General features: G+C 46.4%; 1 protein-coding gene across 4 annotated transcripts in view; it reads left to right on the top strand.

Annotated features, from left to right (window-relative positions):
• Stk4 (serine/threonine kinase 4) overlaps positions 1–21,147 on the top strand; it is a 79,221-nt gene that overhangs the window by 16,364 nt on the left and 41,710 nt on the right. For 3 of the 4 annotated variants that reach the window (XM_087652382.1, XM_087652383.1, NM_001107800.1), the window contains 5 exons: positions 391–555; positions 7,404–7,571; positions 9,597–9,734; positions 10,756–10,884; positions 11,465–11,651. In XM_087652382.1, coding sequence (XP_087508508.1) covers positions 391–555; positions 7,404–7,571; positions 9,597–9,734; positions 10,756–10,884; positions 11,465–11,651 — 787 coding nt within the window. Of the gene's footprint in view, positions 1–390; positions 556–5,328; positions 5,577–7,403; positions 7,572–9,596; positions 9,735–10,755; positions 10,885–11,464; positions 11,652–21,147 lie in introns of those variants that run through there. The other variant, XM_087652384.1, reaches the window with a different exon arrangement.

Here is a 21,147-nt window from a genome sequence, read left to right on the forward strand (position 1 = left end):
AGGAGAAGACAGTTTTTAATGGAGTGTGCATCTGTAATGAGGAAGACTGCATTGTATGTCAGGCTGCCTCTGAGCTGACGTGGTACGAGAAGAACAGAGAATGACCCAGGCGTGGAGAAGGAAGGCCTCTGCTGTTCTGATGAGTGACATTTGGGCAGGCTGAGGAAGGCCTGTGGTACAGATGTACACTGGGAGAGCCGTATAGGGAGATAGAACAGGCAGGTGAGAGGAACCAGGGGACTGGAGCTCTGAGTTCACAGTTCACAGGTCGTAGATCACCCGAAACAGGCAGGACACAGCAAGGCTGAAGCGGCTGTGGGAGAGCTTCGATGTAACTTTTTTCTCCTGTGTTAACAGGGTTGAGACTTCTTACTGTCTTTTGTTTTTCAGTTAACAGAAGATGAAATAGCTACAATATTACAATCAACTCTTAAAGGATTAGAATACCTTCATTTTATGAGAAAAATACACCGAGATATCAAGGCGGGAAATATTTTGCTAAACACAGAAGGCCATGCAAAGCTTGCAGACTTTGGAGTCGCAGGCCAACTTACAGTAAGTGGAAATGGTGACTGGTAGCCATAGTTTTGTCTGTGCCCCAAGAAGCCAGTTCCAGTAAGTGGTGTGTGTGTGTGTGTGTGTGTGTGTGTGTGTGTGTGTGTGTGTGTGTGTGTACGTACGTGTATGCACATGCATGTGTCTGTTGGCTCATGTGCACATTTGTGTGCTGTGGAAGCCAGAGTTTATTGTGGTGGTTGTTCTCCACTGACTTGGAGGCCACTGATTCAGAAAGACTGACTGGCTAGTGAGCTCCAGGAGTCCGTCTGTCTGCCCACCAGTTAGGGATTCCAGGCGCACGCAGGGCCGTAGCGTCCTGCGTAGGGTGGAGCTAGAGAACTGTACTGAGCTTCTCAGGGATACATGACAAATGCTTTCCTGACTGAGACCTCACTCCAACCCCTACTTTATCATTTTTAAAAAATAAAATACTTGATTTAATTGTGTTAGTAGAAATTTGTAGGTTTCCAAGTACATCATCAGAGCTGATAGGAGTTTCAGATCTTTTCCGGGACTCAGGTTCCATGGTTCAGTTTTTCTCGCAATGAAAACTAGCCTAAGATATGAGCTTTAGTTGAACTCTGATACATCAGGTACATAGAAAGCGTCACTAAACCAGCCTGCTTTCCTCCAGCAAGGCAGCCAAGCTGCTCAGCTGCTGTGCCGGAAGCACTCCCGCTTACTTCAGTGTTGGCTCTTGACTTCCCGCCTGCCTCCCCAGCGCTTGCCAGTGAGAAAGAAAACTGTTCAAGATGGGGCTAGAGTTACCTCGTTTTGTAAAATAATCACTGAATGTGGAATTCTATGTAGGAAAATGGAGCAGTTCTATAAGAATAAACACTAGATTCCCAACAATTCAGGTTTTCCGGGGTAGTAGAGCAAACACTGGGTTTCACACCCTCTCCTCCCCTTCTGCCCAGCTACAGACCTTTTGTTGTGTTGTGTTTGGAGACAAGGTTTAACTCTGTCTCCCTGGCTGGTCTGGAACTCTGTATGTAGACCAGGCTAACCTTGATAGAAATCCACCTGCCTCTGCCTCCCAAGGGCTAGGATGGTGGCTCATGCTACCATCTCTGTCTGACTTTTTAACTTTAGGAGACGTCCAGTTTCTTGTTTCTTTGGCCACTTAAGTTTCTGGCACTTTATTTAACTAAGAAATCAAGACCTTGTGCGAGATCCCTTTTTATGTGTTTAATGGTCTCAGTTCTAACATTTGCTTTGAGATCTGAGTTAATTTTCATGCTGTGAGTAGGTCTCCAGATACATTCTTTTGTGTATAGGTAACTGGTCATTGATCATTGATTTCAATGACTTGTTGATGAGCCTTTAGCTTTCTTCTGGTGACTATGTGTTGGTCCTTGCTGAAGATCCAGTATGGCGTATCTGTGGCTTGTCTTGTCTTCTGTTGTCCTCCACCTGGTCACTGTTGCTGCTCTACTCTTGACTTCACGCTGGTTAGAGTCGAGGCCTTTCACTTCATTCTCGTCTTCCAGATCGGTTTGGCTCTCCTGGGACCCTGCGTTTCTCCTCAGTTTTGGATTAGTGGGTTAATTTTGCCAGAGAAATCGTTGGCATTTTGTGAGACACTGCTTTGAGTCGTGGGTAAGCCTTGAAACATCACCATGTTAGGATTAAGTACTGTAAGCCATGGACCTCAGACAGTTTTTCCGTTACTTAGGTCTTTTATTTTTCACCAATGTTATATCATTTGCACAACCCATATTTTGCCTTAATGTGTTTACGTCATTCCCTTTTGAAACTATTTTAAGTGGAACACTGTTTTCACATTGTCCATTGTTAGTGCGTGTTTTATGTACTGTGTCCCACAGCGTCACTGAGCTTCTGTTTGTTGCTAGTTTTCATTTTAAAAAGTGTATGTGTAGGGCTGGATGGCTCAGCGGTTAAGAACACCGACTGCTCTCCAGAGGTCCTGAGTTCAATCCCAGCAACCACATGGTGGCTCACAACCATCTGTAATGGGATCTGATGCCCTCTTCTGGTGTGTCTGAAGACAGCTGCAGTGCACTCATAAATAATATAATAAATTTGTAAAAAAAAAAAAAAAACAAAAACCCTTTCTAAAAAGTGTGGGTGCGTGCGTGCGTGCGTGCGTGCGTGCGTGTGTGTGTGTGTGTGTGGCTGCATGCTGCGATGAGGTATACATGTGGGGTTCCACCCTGTTTGATGTTTGAGAGAGGGCATTTTGTTGTTCATGGTGCAGATTCCAGAAATTCTCCTGTATTCCACTTCCCATCTCCTAGGAGGAATGTAGGATGGGCTCTCAAGCCTGTCTTTCACTGGGTTAGATGTCAGCATTAGAGATGTCAGATCAAGAAGGGGTTTGCAGTCCCATAGGAGAACAACAGTATCAACCAGCCAGATACCCCAGAGCTCCCAGAGACTAAACCACTGACCACAGAGTGCACATGGGGGGACCCATGGCTCTAGCCACATGTGTAGCAGAGGATGGCCTTATGGGGCATCAGTGGGAGGAGAGGCCCTTGGCCCTGTGAAGGCTCAATGCCTCCGTGTAGGGGAAAAGCTAGGATGGGAAGACAGGAGGGAATGGGTGGGTAGGTAGGAAAACACTCTCATGGAGGCAGGGGAAGTGGGGAGGGATAGGTGGACTCCAGAGGGGAAATTGGGAAAGGGGATAACATTTGAAATATAAGTAAAGAAAATACCCAAGAGTAGGAAGTGCTCTGAGTCACTGCGCACTCCTCTGTAATTACATACATTTACATACATTACTTTACATACATTTCTTTATTTTTGTGAGAGGGATTTGCATTCTAGCTTTAGCTGGCTTGGAACTCTTAGTCCCCTTGCTTTAGCCTCCTGAAGGCTGGGATTCGATGCCTGTGCCAAGATGCCTGCTTTCTAAATCCTTCTGTAGACTCTTTGAAGCCAGCATTGCTGTTCTGATGCCCATGTGCACCACCTTCCCGATGCCGGCCGCCTCAGCCGTTCGGAAGGCTCTGTGTTACAATTAGGTGTTCCTCAGTTTTCCCGGTGACTGCCTCAGGACTGCATGCGGTTGTCCGTTTGGTTGCTGTTCAGCCTGCCATCTGCTTCCCAGCCTACAGAACTTTTTGGTTTCGCTTTGCATCTTTAGATGATTTGGGGAAGATAGATTTGTCCAGTCAGTCATCTTTAGCAGAAGTTTGCAATTATTGTCTTTTTCTGTTTTGTCTTCTGTAGCCCAGGCTCCTGATAGACTCCATCCCTCTGCCTCAGCCTCCTGGGTTAGCAGCGCATGACGGTCTCTCAGGCTCGGTCTCTGATGCAGCTTGGGTTTTCATGTGTGCTGTGCTGTTGCACACTGGGTGCTCACTGATCTTGGTTTTCAGTTCCTACTGCTGCCGCAAGTGTGGCAGTAGATGTGTGGTAACCATCGGCAGGGTGACAAAGCAGCTTCTGGGAGGCCAAGGACGCTGTCAGTAGGACAAAACGGCAGCCAACAGATTGGGAAAAGGTCTTTACCAGTCCTACGTCCCATAGAGGGCTAATGTCCAATGTATGCAAAGAACTCAAGAAGTTAGACTCCAGAGAGTCAAATAACCCTATTTAAAAATGGGGTACAGAGCGAACAATTCTCAGCTGAGGAGTATCGAATGGCTGAGAAGTACCTAAAGAAATGCTCAACATTTTTTAGTGTGTATTTGACTTTTGTCCTTAGGATAGTGTCCCCTCCCTTTTTCAAAAAAGTTAAAAAGACGTGTTCTTACTGTGTAACCCTCTCTGGCCTGTGTAAAACAGGCTGACCTCAAACTCAGAGACCCCTGCTTCTGCCTCCCGAGTGCATGCCTCATACTCTTGGTTTCCCTCCCTTTTAGGCACAGCCTCATCCTGTAACTGAGGGTTGCCTGGAATTCACCGTGTAGTCTGCTCTTGAAGCCTCTGTCTGCCGAGGGTGCTTGGATTACAAGTGTGAACTAGGATTACAAGTGTGAACTAGGATTACAAGTGTGAACTAGGATTACAAGTGTGAACTAGGATTACAAGTGTGAACTAGGATTACAGGTGTGAACTAGGATTACAGGTGTGAACTAGGATTACAAGTGTGAACTAGGGCAGACTCAGATTTAGATTCATTATGTCTCTCTGTCTCTCTCTGTCTCGTTCTCTCTCTCGGTCTTTATCCTTGGTGTTCTGTTCCGGCATTGTATACCAGCTCATCTATACATCAGTATTATTCTGGGTTTTGTTTTCTATATTTGAGAATTACCTTATTTGAACTTATTTTGGTGAAAGTATAAGATAAAATTTAAGTTTAGAATTTTATACATGACTATCTAGATCTTAGTTTGTTTTTCTCCTCTTCCTTTCTTCCCCTCTTCCTCTGAGACAGGGCATCATTACATAGTACTGGCTGGTCTAGAACTTTGATATAGACCAGGCTGGCCTAAAACTCAGAGAGGTCTACCTGCCTCTAGCTCCAAGTGCTGAGGTTAAAGGTATGCGCCACCACCCTTGGCCAGTGCTTTGTAGTTTGGGGATGTTCTGTCCTTAGCATCTAGTTTGAAAGCCTGTTCAGTTGTCTGTGGGGCATGTACAGCTGACTGGCTTTCGAGTGTGTGCATAGACAGTTACATGAGCCACAGTTTCTGGGTTTAATGCTTTCTGCTGCTCTTTTAGTACCTCTGTAACTAATTGGAGTTTAGGATACACTGCTTACTTATTCTCAAAACCGTTTCCTTTATGTGAGTGCTCATTTCTAGTTTAGATAATCTAGTAAAAGCAACTTCGGCTATCTCCATTTGAAAGCCCACAAGTTTGAGGTCTCAGCTAAGGAAATGATTAAGCCTAAGTTGTTTCCTTTGTTTTTTAATTTGGTGGCAGTGTGAGGCTAGTTCAGAAGTCATTGCTCAGGACTGACAGAACCTAAGCCACAGGCCCTCAGGGAGTGTGGGAAGAGGATGGGAGACTGCACCTTCGCTGTGTTTTGAAGTCCTCTCCCTACCTGCGCTTCAGTTGTAGCAAGATTCTGGGAAAGTGTGCACCAGCTTCTTAATGTAGTAAGTGCCACATTCCCTTCTTCAAACCGCAGGTGAAACTAGGGACAACTTCTCTATCTCCGCTTGAAGACGATTTTTCTAATTGCACTATAAACCAAGGGAGTGTTGCCTACTAAGTCTGTAAGATGGACAGATGAGTAGCCTGCCTTCTGGCTGTGACCTGTCCTGACAGTACTTACCACTCTAGGCTGCTCTTCTGCTCCGCCGGCCGCTTCCGTTCACTGGGTGTTGCATTGTCTTGACTACTGTTCTGTTTGCACAGAAATAAAGCTGGATTCTTCATTATTTTGTAAACTACTATTTTGGTGTTGCAGTAGCTTACACATTTTCCATGCCTGCTTTCATTTGCTATTTAGTTTTGTCTCACCTCAAAATTAAGCCCCTTTTGCTCATGTCTCTCATGGGCTGTAGGTGGGTGTTCACTCTGTTTGCCTCTTTAGAGAGTTTTTGATGTGTTATTTCAGTATATAAGTATCTATTGTAATATTTACTTTTCTGTTTGAGCAGGGTCTTATTAGGTATCCCTGGCTGGCCCAGAACTTGCTGTGTAGACCAGAATGGCCTAGAAAGCACAAAGACCCATTTGCCTCTGCCTCTTGGGTGCTGGGATTAAAGGCTGGGCTTACTTATTTATGTTTTGAGACTAGGTTTCATTCTGGGTTCCCTGCCGTTCTGGAACGCTCTGTGCAGTCCAGGTTGGCCTTGAATTCTCTGAGATCTTCTTACCTCAGTCCCCGAGGACTCAGATTACAAGTGCTAGGCACCTGTGTGGTGATTTTAAAAAAATTATTCATCATTATTATGTAAGTCAGGTTACAAGTGTTGGGGCTTAAACTGTTGTTCATTGAGTACCGCAGGACTGTCTCCCTGATCTTGCCCTCCGTGGTTCAGGTGGCCTCCTGAGTAGCTGAGGTGTAGGTCCCTGGCTTGGTAATTCCTGATCATGAACATTCTACTCTGGCGTGTATGTTATTAGTACTGGTTTAAACTTTTAAAACTTTAATAATTTTATATTTTAATAATTGAAAGTTTTTACGGCCCTTGGCCATTTGAATTTCTTTAGTGGCTTGTCTCATTATGCCTTGAGTATTATTTTTAGTTATGTTTCAAGTACAAGGCACTGTTTTTCTTCTTAAAATGTTTTTATTTATTCCTTGAGAATTTTATGCACTATGTTTTAATCATATTTTTCCCCTTTCCAGGTCTTCCTCCAACTCCTACCCACCCAACTACATGGGTTTTGTTGTTGTTGTTATTTAACTTTTTTAAGAAAACAAAGCAAAGATATGAGGGGGGCCGGCTTATGCTGACCAGCGCCCCCTGAGCATGGCCTGCCCTGGAGTAGGGATGACGTTCTCAGTGACATTCTGTTGAAGAAAACAGATTTTCCTTTCCCCAGCAGCTGTCAGTTGCAAACAGCTTCTTGGCCCGGGGTGGGACATCGTCCCAACTTCCTGCGTGCTGTCCAGTTGTGGGTCTCTGTTAACTGCAGGAACCTCTCTGGGATGGCTGAGTGGTGCCGCTGTACAGGTGCAGCAATGCGGCGTGAGGAGCTGTTTTTTTTGCTGTGTCATTTAGCAGAATAAAGCAGCAAGTTTCCCTTAGGGCTGCCGACCTGTCTCTGGGCTTTGGGCTCACGGACAGCAGCAGTAATGGACTCCTCCCTCCCCTGGAGGGAGCCTCAATGAAATCTAAGCAAAAAGCTAGTCTCAAACAGCCACGCCCCCTCTGTACCACTTGGCCAGAACAAAGCAGTTTTTAATGTCCAAACCATTTCTTTTTCTCAGTTTTCATGCTTGGTGTTGGTCTCTCCCCTTTCCCTTTTAGGATACCATGGCAAAGAGGAATACAGTGATAGGGACACCGTTTTGGATGGCTCCTGAAGTTATTCAGGAAATCGGGTACAACTGTGTGGCAGACATCTGGTCTCTGGGAATCACGGCCATAGAAATGGCTGAAGGAAAGCCCCCATACGCTGACATCCATCCAATGAGGGTAAGGAAGCAGAAAGCCAGTTGGATGACTGACTACTGCTCATCAGAAAGCTATGTGGCACCTTCCTTGGTTATGTTCCAAACAGGAGTTGAATTAATTTTATATAATGACAAATGCTTACTGTGGGTGATATTCTTCCCCTGGCATTAGATGTAGTAAGAAATTAATTGAAGGGATTGGGGATTTAGCTCAGTGGTAGAGTGCTTGCCTAGCAAGCGCAAGGCCCTGAGTTCGGTCCCCAGAAAAAAGAAAAAAAAAAAAAAGAAATTAATTGAATATAGTTCTTCATTCTGCAGCATGCGTCTCCTTGAAGGACATAGGCTATAGAATATAGAAATGTGTAGGTTGACTTACAAATTACATACGTCTAATATATACCCTTTAATAACTAAGGTACCTCCTTTTAGCTTTGTACATATAGAGCTTTCGATTTAATCATTATCTGTGATCCCCATTGGGTCACCACTGTCAGACAGCACTTGCTGCAGTGTTTACTTCAGGGTGTGTTTGCACCTACAACACTAACCACCATTTTTGTTCATATATTGTCTTTTTCATGCTTGGTTTCTGGAAGAGTTTTGGGTTGTGAATCCTCAGACTCAGAGGCAAAGGCCAGTCTGTAGAGCCAGTTCCCGGATAGCTAGGGTTACCCAGAGAAACGCTGTCTTGAACCCTGCCCTCCCCGCTCCAAATAATTTAAAGTATTTAATAAAAAATTGTTTCATCTTTCATCAAATGGTGTTTACATAATTTAAAATCCAACAATTAATAGTCTTTTAAAGAAAGATTTATTATTTTAATTGTGTGCTACCTTGGAGGCCAGAGGAGGGTGTCAGATCCTCTGAAGCTAGAGTTACAAGTGACTGCCCGACACGAGTGCTGGTCCTCTGACCTGACCGAACTCAGTTCCTCTGCAAGAGCAGTCGGTGTGCGATATTAACTGTGAGCGTCTCCAGCCCTAATACGTGATAGCCGTAGCCTTTGAGAAGTAGAATTTAAATGTGCTTGACTTTATAGCAGCCCATAGTAGCTTGAGGTTTTGGGTTTTTTTGTTTTTTTTTTCTCTCATTTTTGCTGAGAGAGGATTTGAGGGTGTGGAAAATAGCTTAGTGGCAGAGCTCCTCCTTGGCATCCACAGGCCCCATGTTCAGTTCCTAGTGCCATAGTCTCTCTTTACCCTCTACTCACTCTTTCTCTCTCTCCCCTTCTCTCACATGTTCTCTCTCTCTCTCTCTCTCTCTCTCTCTCTCTCTCTCTCACACACACACACACACACACACTCTCTTTACTCTTTCTCTCTCTCTCTCTCCCTCTCTCTCTCTCTCTCTCTCTCACACACACACACACACACACACTCTTTACTCTTTCTCTCTCACACACACACTCTCTTTACTCTCTCTCACACACACACACACACACACACACACTCTCTTTACTCTTTCTCTCTCTCTCTCTCCCTCTCTCTCTCTCTCTCTCTCTCTCACACACACACACACACACACACACACACACTCTTTACTCTTTCTCTCTCACACACACACTCTCTTTACTCTCTCTCTCACACACACACACACACACTCTCTTTACTCTTTCTCTCTCTCTCTCTCACACACACACACACACACACACACTCTCTCTTTACTCTTTCTCTCACACACACATACACACACACTCTCTTTACTCTTTCTCTCTCACACACACACTCTCTTTACTCTTTCTCTCACACACACATACACACACACTCTCTTTACTCTTTCTCTCTCACACACACACTCTCTTTACTCTCTCACACACACACACACACACACACACACACACACACACGGAAGGGTTTTGTTGTTTTTAATATTGTAAGGTTTAGAACACAACTGCGTGTGAGCAAAGGGAAGGAGATTGCTGTACTCCACGTGGACACTCTTTGTGTTGGGATAAGTAAAGTCCTTTTACCAAGCAAATGTAGTTGTAGTTGTTTATGTTGAAATGTCATCTTTATTTTACCTAATTGTTTTTTTTTTTGAAAACTAGGCAATATTCATGATTCCTACAAACCCTCCTCCCACATTCCGTAAGCCCGAGGTGTGGTCGGACAACTTCATGGATTTCGTGAAGCAGTGTCTGGTAAAAAGCCCGGAGCAGAGAGCCACAGCCACTCAGCTCCTCCAGGTATAAGCCGCGTCTCCAAGCCGCCCACACACTGCTGAGTTGCTTGCCTGGAAGCAGTAGTGAGGAGTAAGCCAGTCCATGCTGTGAGAGGGGTTTAAAGCTGTTGAGATGGAAGGCCATAGAAAATACTTAACTCAGAACAGCGCAGGAAAGTGCATCACCCGTGAGTCTAGATGCAAGAGCAGTAAGAAGCTCAGAAACACTTCCACCACCAGGCAGAGGCGTGGGTGGGAATAGCTCAAGACCGATGTTAAGCCACGTGCGTGTGTCTGGTGAGAGTGGAAGGAAATGGTGTGAACTACCGTGTAAGGACCGAGAACAAGGGCACGTGTGACTCTTGCTACCAGCCTAGCTCTTCTGAGTGTATTGCCAATGTGCCTGGAGGAAATGATGCCAGAGGCTTATGGAGAAGTCTTCTGCTCCGCAGTCTCACCACCCCTTCAGTTTAACAAAGGCTTGGGGGCATTTACCCTGTTGGTGATGGGGGCAGGGATGTACTATCCCGAAAGGAAACATGGGGTACTGTCGGAATAAGTTGGGATGTATAGGTAACTCCTGCCCAGGAAGTCTATATGAAACTCTAACTACCAGGGACTGTTGTTGCCCCACAAAGACAGGACATCAGATGGGGCAGGTAAGGTATCTTGGAGGGTAAAGGTGCCCTCCTGCCTGAATTCAGTCACTAAGATTGGGGTCCTGGAGATGGACTCTCTCAATAAAACAAAGACAAAAGAACCTATAGATGAGACAGAGAAGTGGCCCAGGTCCAAATGGTCATCTGCCTTCTTGGAGGTAGGAAGTAAGTGTGGCTTTGCGCCTCAGGGTTGAAGAGAAAAATTAGACCCACTGATTTATACTACAAATCTTGCCAGATTTCTATTACGTGCCATGTACTATATTAAAGTAAAAATTGTGGCCGGGCAGTGGTGGCGGTGGAGCTCCGTTCCAGGCCAGCCAGGTCTGCACAGAGAAGCCTGTCTGAGAACCAACCGTGTCTGTTGTCCCCATTTTCCTACTTAAGCACCCGTTTGTTAAGAGCGCCAAGGGAGCGGCCATACTGCGAGACTTAATTAACGAGGCCATGGACGTGAAACTGAAGCGCCAGGAAGCCCAGCAGCGGGCAGTGGACCAGGACGACGATGAGAACTCAGTGAGTGGCAGGCGCCGTGCTGGGTCAGGGGTTCATGCCTCTTAGGTCTCCCTGGCCACAGAGGCGGTAAGAAGCTGGTGGAGTCAGCTCTTTGTCCTGGATGGATCTCGTTCAGCGCTGCCGGACACTGTGGCTGGGTCTGCGCGCTCAGTGCTCAGGGTTTTCTTAGAACACAGTATTTTGTCTCCATAACATTTACCCAGTTTATTCACTCACTAAAGGGATAGTGACAGAGACAGAGACTTGGTTTATCCAAGCCCTTCTAAAGTTTTTGTACTATATTCCGGAGTCACCTGCAACTTTTAGATTCCAAGGGTACTACTTTAGTTCAGATCTGTGCTGGAAGTCAGGTGAGAAGGGAGGAGGAGGGAGCTCCTTTTGATGAGAGATGCAGTTGTCACATGGGTGACTTTTTGTGGTCATTCCTGGTTAAACAAGTGCTTTTCAGCTTCTAAGGTGTTGCATACAACCTGGAGAGATGTCAGATCCAGGTCTGTTTGCACCAAGAAGAGTAATAATTCAGAAACTTCAGAGTCTTGTGATTCCATTAGCTCCAGTTTAAGATTCTGTTCCTTCGCAGGAGGAGGATGAAATGGACTCTGGCACGATGGTTCGAGCTGCGGGTGATGACATGGGCACTGTCCGAGTAGCCAGCACGATGAGCGGCGGAGCCAATACTATGATTGAGCACGGTGACACATTGCCATCCCAGCTGGGTACCATGGTGATCAACACGGAGGATGAGGAAGAGGAAGGAACCATGAAAAGTGAGGCTCTGAGGAGACACTAACTGATCCAGAGACGGGTTCTTACAGCCCCTGCCGTCTTAGTTGTGGATCTGTTGTTCTGTTGCCATAGATAAGTTCTTCAGAGGAAGAGATTAGATTCTCAGTAGCAGCTTTGGCTGGAGGGCTGTGGGGAGCAGGAGGCTATGGGAGGGAATTTGCTTTTGAACCCCAGTGTTCTCACTGGAGGGCTGTCCTGGAGGAGGGCACATTATTGTTGTGATACAGAATTCACCTCAGATTGTAATAAGATGTGAGGTACCGTACATATCTTTAGTTTATTTCATGATAGTGTCTGTTTAATCAAGGGTAACTGACAGCCAGTCAAAGATAATTGAGCAGATTTAAAAGTTCCATTAAGTCTTCAGAAACTCCTTCCTTTTTCCTCTCTCCTTTTCTCCTTCCGTTCCTGCCATGTTTTACTCCTCTCTCCCTCCTTTCTTTCCTCCCTTCACTCTCCCTTACTTTCTTGGGGATTAAATCCCTGAGCCTCTCACATGCTAGGCAAGCACTGTACCAGTGAGCTCCCCCCAGTCAGTGCTTCTGCCTTTGAGACGATTCTTCTGTGTTGCTCAGGCTTCTCTCTAACTTCTGGGCTTAGCCGTTGCCTGTGGTCAGAGTCTAGGCCTGGTGTTTGTAGATTTTTGTCATTGTTTTGAGGAAAGAGAAAAACCCACATTGTTTGCAGAGTAGCAAGGCAACTCTATTTAGGCAAAGCACAGGTCAGAATACAGCAAGAAGGCAGTGGGCCACAGGAAGGCACAGTTACTGCCCAAGGCTTCTTTCTGTGAGAGTCTGGTGGAGGGAGGGACTGGTTTCTAAGGGAAGTAGTCTGGGTGGTTCCCTGATGTTGCTTGATAGATGAGTTTATTTGATCACTTCCCCTCTGTACATGCCTCTGTCTGTAATGCAGTCCTGCTTTCCTAAAGTTCAACTGAGAACACACTCCATCTGGTCGTACATGAATCTAAAGCTAGTTCTTGCCAGATCTGCCTTTCCGGAATGTCTTGTGCCTGGACAGAAGAGTCTGACTGCATAGTGTTTGTCTAAGTGTGATGATGGTCGTCAAGGGACAGGAAAAGCCCATTCCATTCTTCAGAGTAGGGTGCATGTGTACCCTGGTCAGATGGGGGGTCCTCAGTTGCTAACAGGTTGCTAGGTGTGCCTGTAAGGAGGGGAAAGGACCTGCCTAGGTCTTCAAGTGATGCTAAATGGACTCCCAGGTTGTTAAACTCTTCCTAGTGCTTGCCTGTCTCCCGTGGTTCCCTTGTCTCAGGCTCCAGTCGATCCACAGCCAGGCATGTGCCACAGACCCGGGTTCTTTCCCTTCTTCCTGGCTGACCTGTGGCTGGCTCCATTCCTTGAGGTGGCTTAGAGTCCCACACTAGGCTCTTCAGTGACCGCTCTTTGTCTTATCCTGAGGTAGAGGCCAACTCACAGAGGAACCGATTGGAGGGTACAGAGTAGCTGAGGTGTAGAGGTCCAGTTTAGCCTAAACCTTGCGTCCATTTAAAGACCTGAGTTTCCTTGGTTATCAGGTTTTCACCCCCTTATCTCCCTACACCGATGCTAGGGATCGAATCAGCGCTTCCCATGTGCTAGTCTACTGCTGAGCTACACCTCTCATAGTTACGGCTTTTCTTCTAATCCAGGAATCAGCAAACCAGTGTCTAGGCCAAGCTAGACTGCCACCTACTTTGGGTAGTAAGCGCAACTGGAACAAGGCCATAGCCGTTACTTTGCTGCTTTTGGCTGCCTCGGTACTGACATGGCTATAGCCGTTCCTTTGCTGCTTTTGGCTGCCTCGGTACTGAAAATGCTGAGTTGAGTACCTGTTAAAAACCGTTGCCTAAAATATTGGCTCTGTTTCTTTACAGACAGAAAGTTTGTTGTCTGGTAGAACACTTGACTAGCTCATATGTGAGGGGCTGGGTTTGATCCCAGAACTGAAGGGGAGGAAGAAAAGGCGATCAAGGAGCCCTGGGGCTTGAAACCTAAGCAAAGGGTCTTACTGGAATGACATAGGCACAGGGTCCGGATAGTCCAGTAGTGGCTGGCTGCAGACCGGAGAGACTGAGAACCTGCAAGCTGCTCAGCCCACACTCTGGATGTCTTGGCAGTCTCAACCTGGCTCTCGGGGCCTGGAAGACTCCCAGGAGTCACTGGACTGTAGTCCATAATGGAAGACCAAGAGTCTGGAGTCTAATGCACCGATGGATGGCAGCGATAGCGGCTGGAGCAGCCACAGGGATGGCTGTGCCAGCAGGAGGCAAAGTCAGGCCCTCTGTCAGATGGTGCCCTCCACTCTCACGAGGCTTTCTCAGTCGGTCCTTTCCGTAAATGCCCTCACAGACTGACTTCCGTTGTGTCATCAGTGCAGGGAAGGACATGAGTTCTAATCCGGTGTAATCCGAGCGTGCTGCCAGAGTGCAGTAGGAGGGAGGCTCTTTAACTTGGCTGGGGCTCCTTGTAGAAAGGCAGCAAGGCTGGCAGCTCGCAGGTGGGTGGAGGTGTCCCAGCAGAGGGGCTTCTGGTGTCTGAGGACGTTGCAGGGCAGTGTTCTCACGTGTCTCACTCTTCGCCTTCCAGATCGTGGTTTGCATGGTAACCACTAACCTCTCGTTTTCAAAGGCAAAATAGTTCCTTGTGTCAGTTTTGGGGCTCAGATTCATTATCCCTGAGACTGAAAGGAATGGGAATGTTACATGGGTAGATTCATACATTGATTAAACTTCTGATGCATTCTTTGTCTGGCGTTTACAAAGTTCAGATCTGGGGCTGGAGAGATGGCCCCACAGCTAAGAACACTGCCTTCTTCCAGAGGACCCGAGTTGTTTCCAGCACCCACATCAGGTGGTTCATGAGCATTTGTAAAACTCCAGCCTCATGAGATCTCGTGAGACTTTGCCCTCCTCTCCCACATGAAGATACTTCTTGTTGTGTACACACAATCAGATCGTAAAAGAAAAGGTCAAACCTGTGGCCTGGTAAATTCTCTCCTAGAACTAGGCCCAAGGAAATAATTAAAGATAACATTTACAAATTTTTCCCAGACATGCTATTTATTGTATATATAAAAATATCAGGTACAGTCCAGCCTTAGCTGAAATCTGAGGGAGAATGGACACTAACTAGTCATTACTTGTGTAAACACATACTGGTAATTCTTGTCAGTTATCTGTAGAATGCGAATGCGTGCAGGGCAGACTCTCCTGTTACTTTCGAATGAGGGCTCTAAAAGAGCACCTTTCTCTTGGTCTCAGTGATGAAGAGGAAATTCCTTGTGAATTGTCCGTTTGGGGCTTGTCCTCCCACTGTGCCAGCAGAGGGCGCTCTGTGATAGGCTATGAATTGAAATTGTGCTTTCGTTCAAGTTCACTGATAGCCTTTGTATGATGGTATTTATTTTGGATCAAGACTACTTATATTTAAGATTTTATTTTATCTTATTCTATTTTATTTTATGTGTTTGGGTGTTTTGCCTGTATGTATGTCTACACACACACACACACACACATGGCTAGCTCCTACTTGTGAGCTGTGGGTGCTGAGAATTAGACCTTGCTTGTCAGAAAGAGCAGCCCTCTCTCCACCCTCACCTTTTAAGGCTGTCCCGAGTTACCACAGCAACGCTGGGGATGGCCTTCATTTCCTTTAGTTAGGAGGTCGGCTACTTGGCAGAGTTGAAGCACTAAAGCACAGCCTCTTCCTCTCAGGTTTTTAGTGACTTTAGCAGGAATTGGTTTTGCAGTTCTTGAGCACAGTGCCACACATAGTCTTTTAAATGTCACCGGTTAAGTGGTCCCAACCAAATAGTGGAATAGGACTTTAAGACAAAGCAGTTCATGTGCAGAACTGATTTGGGGAAAAGCTATACTATGTAGAAAAACAAGCGTTAGAGATGTTTGTTACAGTTCGTTGCTTGGCATGTCCCGATTGTGGTTTTGCAAGTGCAGGGACTGGAACCCTGGGCCCTGCATGGCAGGTGTGCACAGCGGAGCTGCATGGCGCCTGAGTGGCCGTTTACTGATGCGCAGAGCTTCTGTGTATCTTAGGTACTGGCTTTCTCGGCGTGCGCTTTGCGCTTTGAGTTGTTTAGCCCTCGCCCACGATGTGAGCCCCGACTGTTGCGGTCGTTCTTAGCAGGCATCCTTCTCGTGACATCAGACTGTTCCAGGGTTTCTCATACAGAATTATTTTTTTATTCTTCAAGAAATTTTGCTGGGTGATGATGATGCACCCCTTTAATCCCAGCACTAGGGAGGCAAAGGCAGATGGATCTCTGTGAGTTCAAAGTCAGCCTGGTCTACAGAACAGGTTCCAGGACAGGCAGCGCTGCATAGAGACACACTGTCTTGAAAAACCAAAAGAAAAAGAGAAAAAGAAAGAAGTTTCTTTGCATCTAGATATCTTGAAAATAGTAAATGTTTGAAGAGTTGTAAAGTCTCACTGTTGACAGATGTTCTTTAATGTATCATGAATTTCTTTTCGTTTGTACTATGAGCTGTAGTCACATTCAACTGTATGGTCCATGACCGTTTATCTAAAATAGATTCCATGTCACCCTCCTTCTTTTCTGATTCAGATTGCTCTTTGAAATTTCTTTACAGTGATCTCATCAGTTTCAGGATTACTGGATCCAGTTTTGCATTATGCCCCAGTAGGACTTTACTTGATTGTTTTGAACACATAGTTCTGTCCACAAACACGGTTACATGGTTTACCCAGCGTCTCTCTAGGGAACTGTATCATTTATTCACAGACACGCTCTCTATATTCGTGTGTGTGTATATCTGTCTGCCTGTCTATTTATTTATGTTTTTGTCCGGGAGGTTTCTCTCTGTAGCCCTGGAACTCTCTGTAGACCAGGCTGGTCTCAGCCTCAGCAGAGATCCACCTGCCTCTGCCTTCTGAGTGCTGGGATCAGAGACGTGTGCCACTCCGCCTGGCGCCATGTGTGTTGATGAGGCCTTTTTATATAGCTCAAACTGGTGTCAACTTCTGATCCTCCTGCCTCAGCTTCATGAGCATTGCAACTATAGGTATGTAGGGCCACTCTTAGCATGTGTGTCCATGTACACATGTGTGTGCTCATGTGTAGGTCAGAAGTCAACACTGGGTGTTGTTCCCCAGGAGCTGTTCAACTTGATTCTTTGTTTTAGTTTTGTTTTTTAAAAATATTTTATTTTTAGTATTCAAAATTGTGTGTCAGTATGTGGGGTGCGTGCAGACACCTCAGGAAGCCTGAACTTGTAGCCCCTGGAGCTACAAGTGCTGGGCCCGAGTGAATCCTGAGGATCGTGCACACAGCACTGCTGAGCTGTTTCTCCAGCCTTCAGCTTGGTCTTAGGGCCAGCTCTGAGGGGTTTGGTTTTTGTTTTATTTTTATGGCTGTTGTGTTAATGTTTTCAGTGGATTGTTGTACTCATTATCCTATGAGATTCCTAATCTCTAAATTCCCTTTTTATTTCTTATGAAGAAGACCTTGTCTGTGGATTATGGCCTCAGCGTTCCCCCTTTTGATCCATACACCTTTTTTCTGGTTTGCTCGGATCTCTAACACAGTTTGAATAGTAGTGCCTGTCCTTGTCTTGTTGTTCCCCTGAGGGAAAGTTCCTCTCATATCTTACTTAATACTGAGTCTGATAGCGCAGCAGAATTATAACAGTTCTTCCTTACACTGAAGAATCTTTACCTCTAGCTTTAGAGCTCCTGGTATCAGTTAGAACTGGTAACATCGTTTACCATCTCGAAGTTTTATTTTTCTTGCTTGCTAGTCTGACTACTGGTAGCTTTTCCCTGGCTCTGCTTCAGCCTCACTCCACTGTCGATGTGGCTGTGGCGTTGTGCTGTTTCCCTTTCTCCCCTTCCACCCTCTGGCGGCGGGCGTTGAACCTGGGGACCTCAGCGCACTGCTCAGGCATTCTGCAGGCAGCCGCATACGAGCTCTGATGAGCGTCTTGTTTGTTAGAAACCGGTTTGTTCACTGTGTGTCACTGCCAGCCTGGAAGTTGCTGCTTATCCCAGACTGACCTCAAATTCAAAACTCCCCTGCCTCTGTTTCCTGAATTCTGAAAGTATGGGCACGTGAATTATTCAGAAGGACTTTTTTCAGAACTAAGTGTGTGAAATTTTAAAACTGGGTATGGGCTAGAGAATTGTGTTTAAAGAAGGAGGCCTGTGTGGTAACAATTCTTTTTGTCAGAAGAGTCTTTGTGTGCTTTAGCAAGATTGTGTTTTCTTCTTTTGAAAATATTTAAGAACTCTGCGTGTGTGTGTGTGTGTGTGTGTGTGTGTGTGCCGTGAAGCCGTGCTGTGGAAATCAGGGACAGCTTTTGTGGGTCCTGAGACGTCAGCTCAGGTCCGCAGGCTTGTGCAGCCAGTACTTTACCCAGTGGGCCACCTTGTCATCCCAAGGGTGTGTGCTTTCTAGTTGGTACAGGAATTTATATCTAGGAAACTTAATTTGCCGATGCCTTTAAGTGGCTACTCTACCAATTTTTGATACGTGGTTTTTGAGAGACAGATCCAGCGAACTATGGAAGAAAGGGAGTGGGCGTGTCTATACAGGTTGTATTTTAGCAGCACTTCTCTGAGGAGGGGCGGACAGGACTAAGCACAGCAGTTCTGATGGGGAACGGACACCTATCTGCTGGAGACTTGAAGCCAGTGGCACTCGCTCCCTTTCCGTGCTCGGTACTGCAATGGTGTGGCCTTGTCCTTGCCGCATGTCTAGAACATGCACATCAGCCGGCCCCTCCTCCTTCCCAGGCCTGCTGCCAGGGGAGGTAGAATGTGCCTTAGTGTTTGCCGTGTTCCTGACCTTGACTCAGGCCTTGCCAGTAAGACCCTGTGAACCGAGGGCAATGAGAGGATTTCTTTTTAAGATTATACTGAGTTTCCAGCATTCTGATTTCCTCCCTAGAGCAGTAGCCACACTAATCTGTGTGAAGTAGAATTTTAAAGCCTAGTGGCATAGTTAACTAAGTTCGGGGAGCTCTGTGACTGAAGGCATCTACTGTTGCTGCGTTTCCTCCTTTAAGACTACGTCAAGACTCTTGTTGAAAAGATTTCATTTCAGCACTGTCTGTCAGATCCGCATTCATCAGAGCGGCGTAAGAGAGATTCTTGACTCTCAGCCCGTCTCTTTGCCCCTGCAGCTGTCTGGAGGATGGTGTTAGAACACAGTCCCCGTGCTGACTCGGTCAGTCTCTAACCTGGGGCATAGCGCGTGGTAGTGAGGGTGTGAACTGCATGCTGTGGTACTCCTCTTTACAGCGGCAGCCTTGTCGTCCAGCTTCAAACCTCACCGGAGAGCACTCAGTGCTCCCGTGTACCTGCCACTCTGCATTGACACCATAGGAAGGTTCTGGATAGTGCTAGGGCTGTTTCCTGCTCTAGAGTGAAAAGCTACAACATTTAATTTTGTTGCAGTTGTCTTGCTGAAGGGAGGCAAGAGTAGAAAGAAAATACTGGAAAGATTTTTGGAACCATCTTTGGCTGGGAGTGTATTTCTGGGTCTTATAGGCAGAGTCTCCTTAGGGAGGTCACTCCTCCCCTTTAACCTTCAGTTTTATGTTTTGTCTTCTCAGACTAATGTAAGGTGCTACACATGAAATACTGAGTGTCCGAATGATCAGAATGAAAGTGTTTTAATAAGCATTTATTCATTCAGAGAGAGAGGGACACACACACACACACACACACACACACATACACACACACACACACAGAGAGAGAGAGAGAGAGAGAGAGAGAGAGAGAGAGAGAGAGTTAAATTCCCTAGCAATAAGATGATAGCTATTTTAAGAACCAGTTAAACAGCTCAATATACAAGATGGCAGATTTAAAGACGGCCAGACTTCAGATCCCTTTGAACCTTCTTTTACAAGGCTTCAAACTCTTATCTTAACACTGTGGCATTTATTACTGACTGCCGTTCTTTCCATCCCTGAAAGGTAATCTCCGTGGTGGACTGCATTTTCAGAGACGTTCCCTCCCGGGTGAGCTTCCCAATGGGAAAGCACGCTTGGGGCTTAAACTTTCCTCACACTTTCACAAATAGCTCAAGGTCACCCTTCCGGAGCAGAGGCTGACTCCATGGTTGTGCAGTCTATTGTCTCCACATGCTGGGCTGGCTTTCATCTTTAGAAACCAGAAACATTCTTCAGTTCTTTAGGATGAGCCAAAAAGCAGAGAGCCTGGTGCCTGAATATTCACTCAGAGAGCCCAGCCAGACGGCAGGCTGGGATGTGAAGGCACCAGCCGTCCGTGCGACCCGGGGCACGGGCCCAGGGCCTATGGGTGACTGGGACGGGCCCAGGGCCTACGGGTGACTGGGATGGGCCCAGGGCCTGCAGTTTTTGGAACATAAGGCCCTCCAGTGTGGTCATGTCAGTCAGGAGAGGCAAGAGTAGCCACGAGGTCTTGCGTCTCCCAGAGGTCAGTGATGCAGCGGCAGGGAGAAGAGAGGCGTGAGTCCAGTGAAGCTTTGGCTGTGGGTGTGAGAACCAGGCAGAGAGGTCAGCTTCGTCCATTTGTGCTCCAACTCCAGACCTTAAAGCTCCTCTGAGCTGCTGGCTCTTGCTTGGAGAGGAGTGGAGATGCATTCTCTATACTAATTTAAATGGATCTATAAGAAAAAGAAGCTGATTTTCTGTAGGCATGTCTACAGTAAGAAATGTCAATTTTAGTATTTGTTAAAAACACTCAGTACAATCTCTGAGATATTTTCTAGGGATGTACTCCATGTCACAACTGTGCAACACACAGGGAGGGACTTCAGTGAAACACTGACTGCTGACCAGGAACTTACAGGTTAAAAACAGGATGGCGTCTCGCTGTTGCTGTTCGGTGCTGTGTGCTCGCACTCCACTTTCTAGTCCTCTGTATGAGTAGGACGCACCCCGATCGTGGCCTTTGGTAGTGATTTGTTAGAGAGGCCCTCCGCATAGGAAGATAGCAAAGCGCTTGATGACACATCAGGGAAGTTACAGAAAAAAGCGAATGAGCTTTCGAGAAGGATGGTAAAGAGTCAGAAAGGGAGACGGGGCGTATTGAATATTGAAGTTGGCTAAAGCAGATACAAGCATTGGTCAACTTTTAATTGACTAGGATTGAGTGCCCAGATAGAGTTTTAACTTGATACTGTTGTTAAGGGGGTGTACGAAGACACTCTGGTCAGGAAAGTTGGCCCAGTCCTAGGAGATTAATGCAGTACCAAGGGATGGAGACTGTTGTCTCTTTCCAGACGGCTCTCCCCAGTGCCCTAGCTAGGGGCCCTTGGACGTTTTGAGCTGTAGTTTTCTTGGAATCCGTATGCAGCTCATTAGCACTAAGATGGCTTGTGAGCCACGGTCTGGAAAGCAAGTCAGATCCTACAGATGCAGTTGTCCTGTTACCAGGGAGAGAGCTTTCCTGGGCCCCAGGACATCTCACAACCCTCCGTTCTTAGCGGTTTCAAGAACAGACAAACGTT

Source organism: Rattus norvegicus, chromosome 3 (assembly GCF_021556685.1).
Source record: "Rattus norvegicus strain SHRSP/BbbUtx chromosome 3, alternate assembly SHRSP_T2T, whole genome shotgun sequence".
In the NCBI taxonomy this organism is placed as follows: domain Eukaryota; kingdom Metazoa; phylum Chordata; class Mammalia; order Rodentia; family Muridae; genus Rattus; species Rattus norvegicus.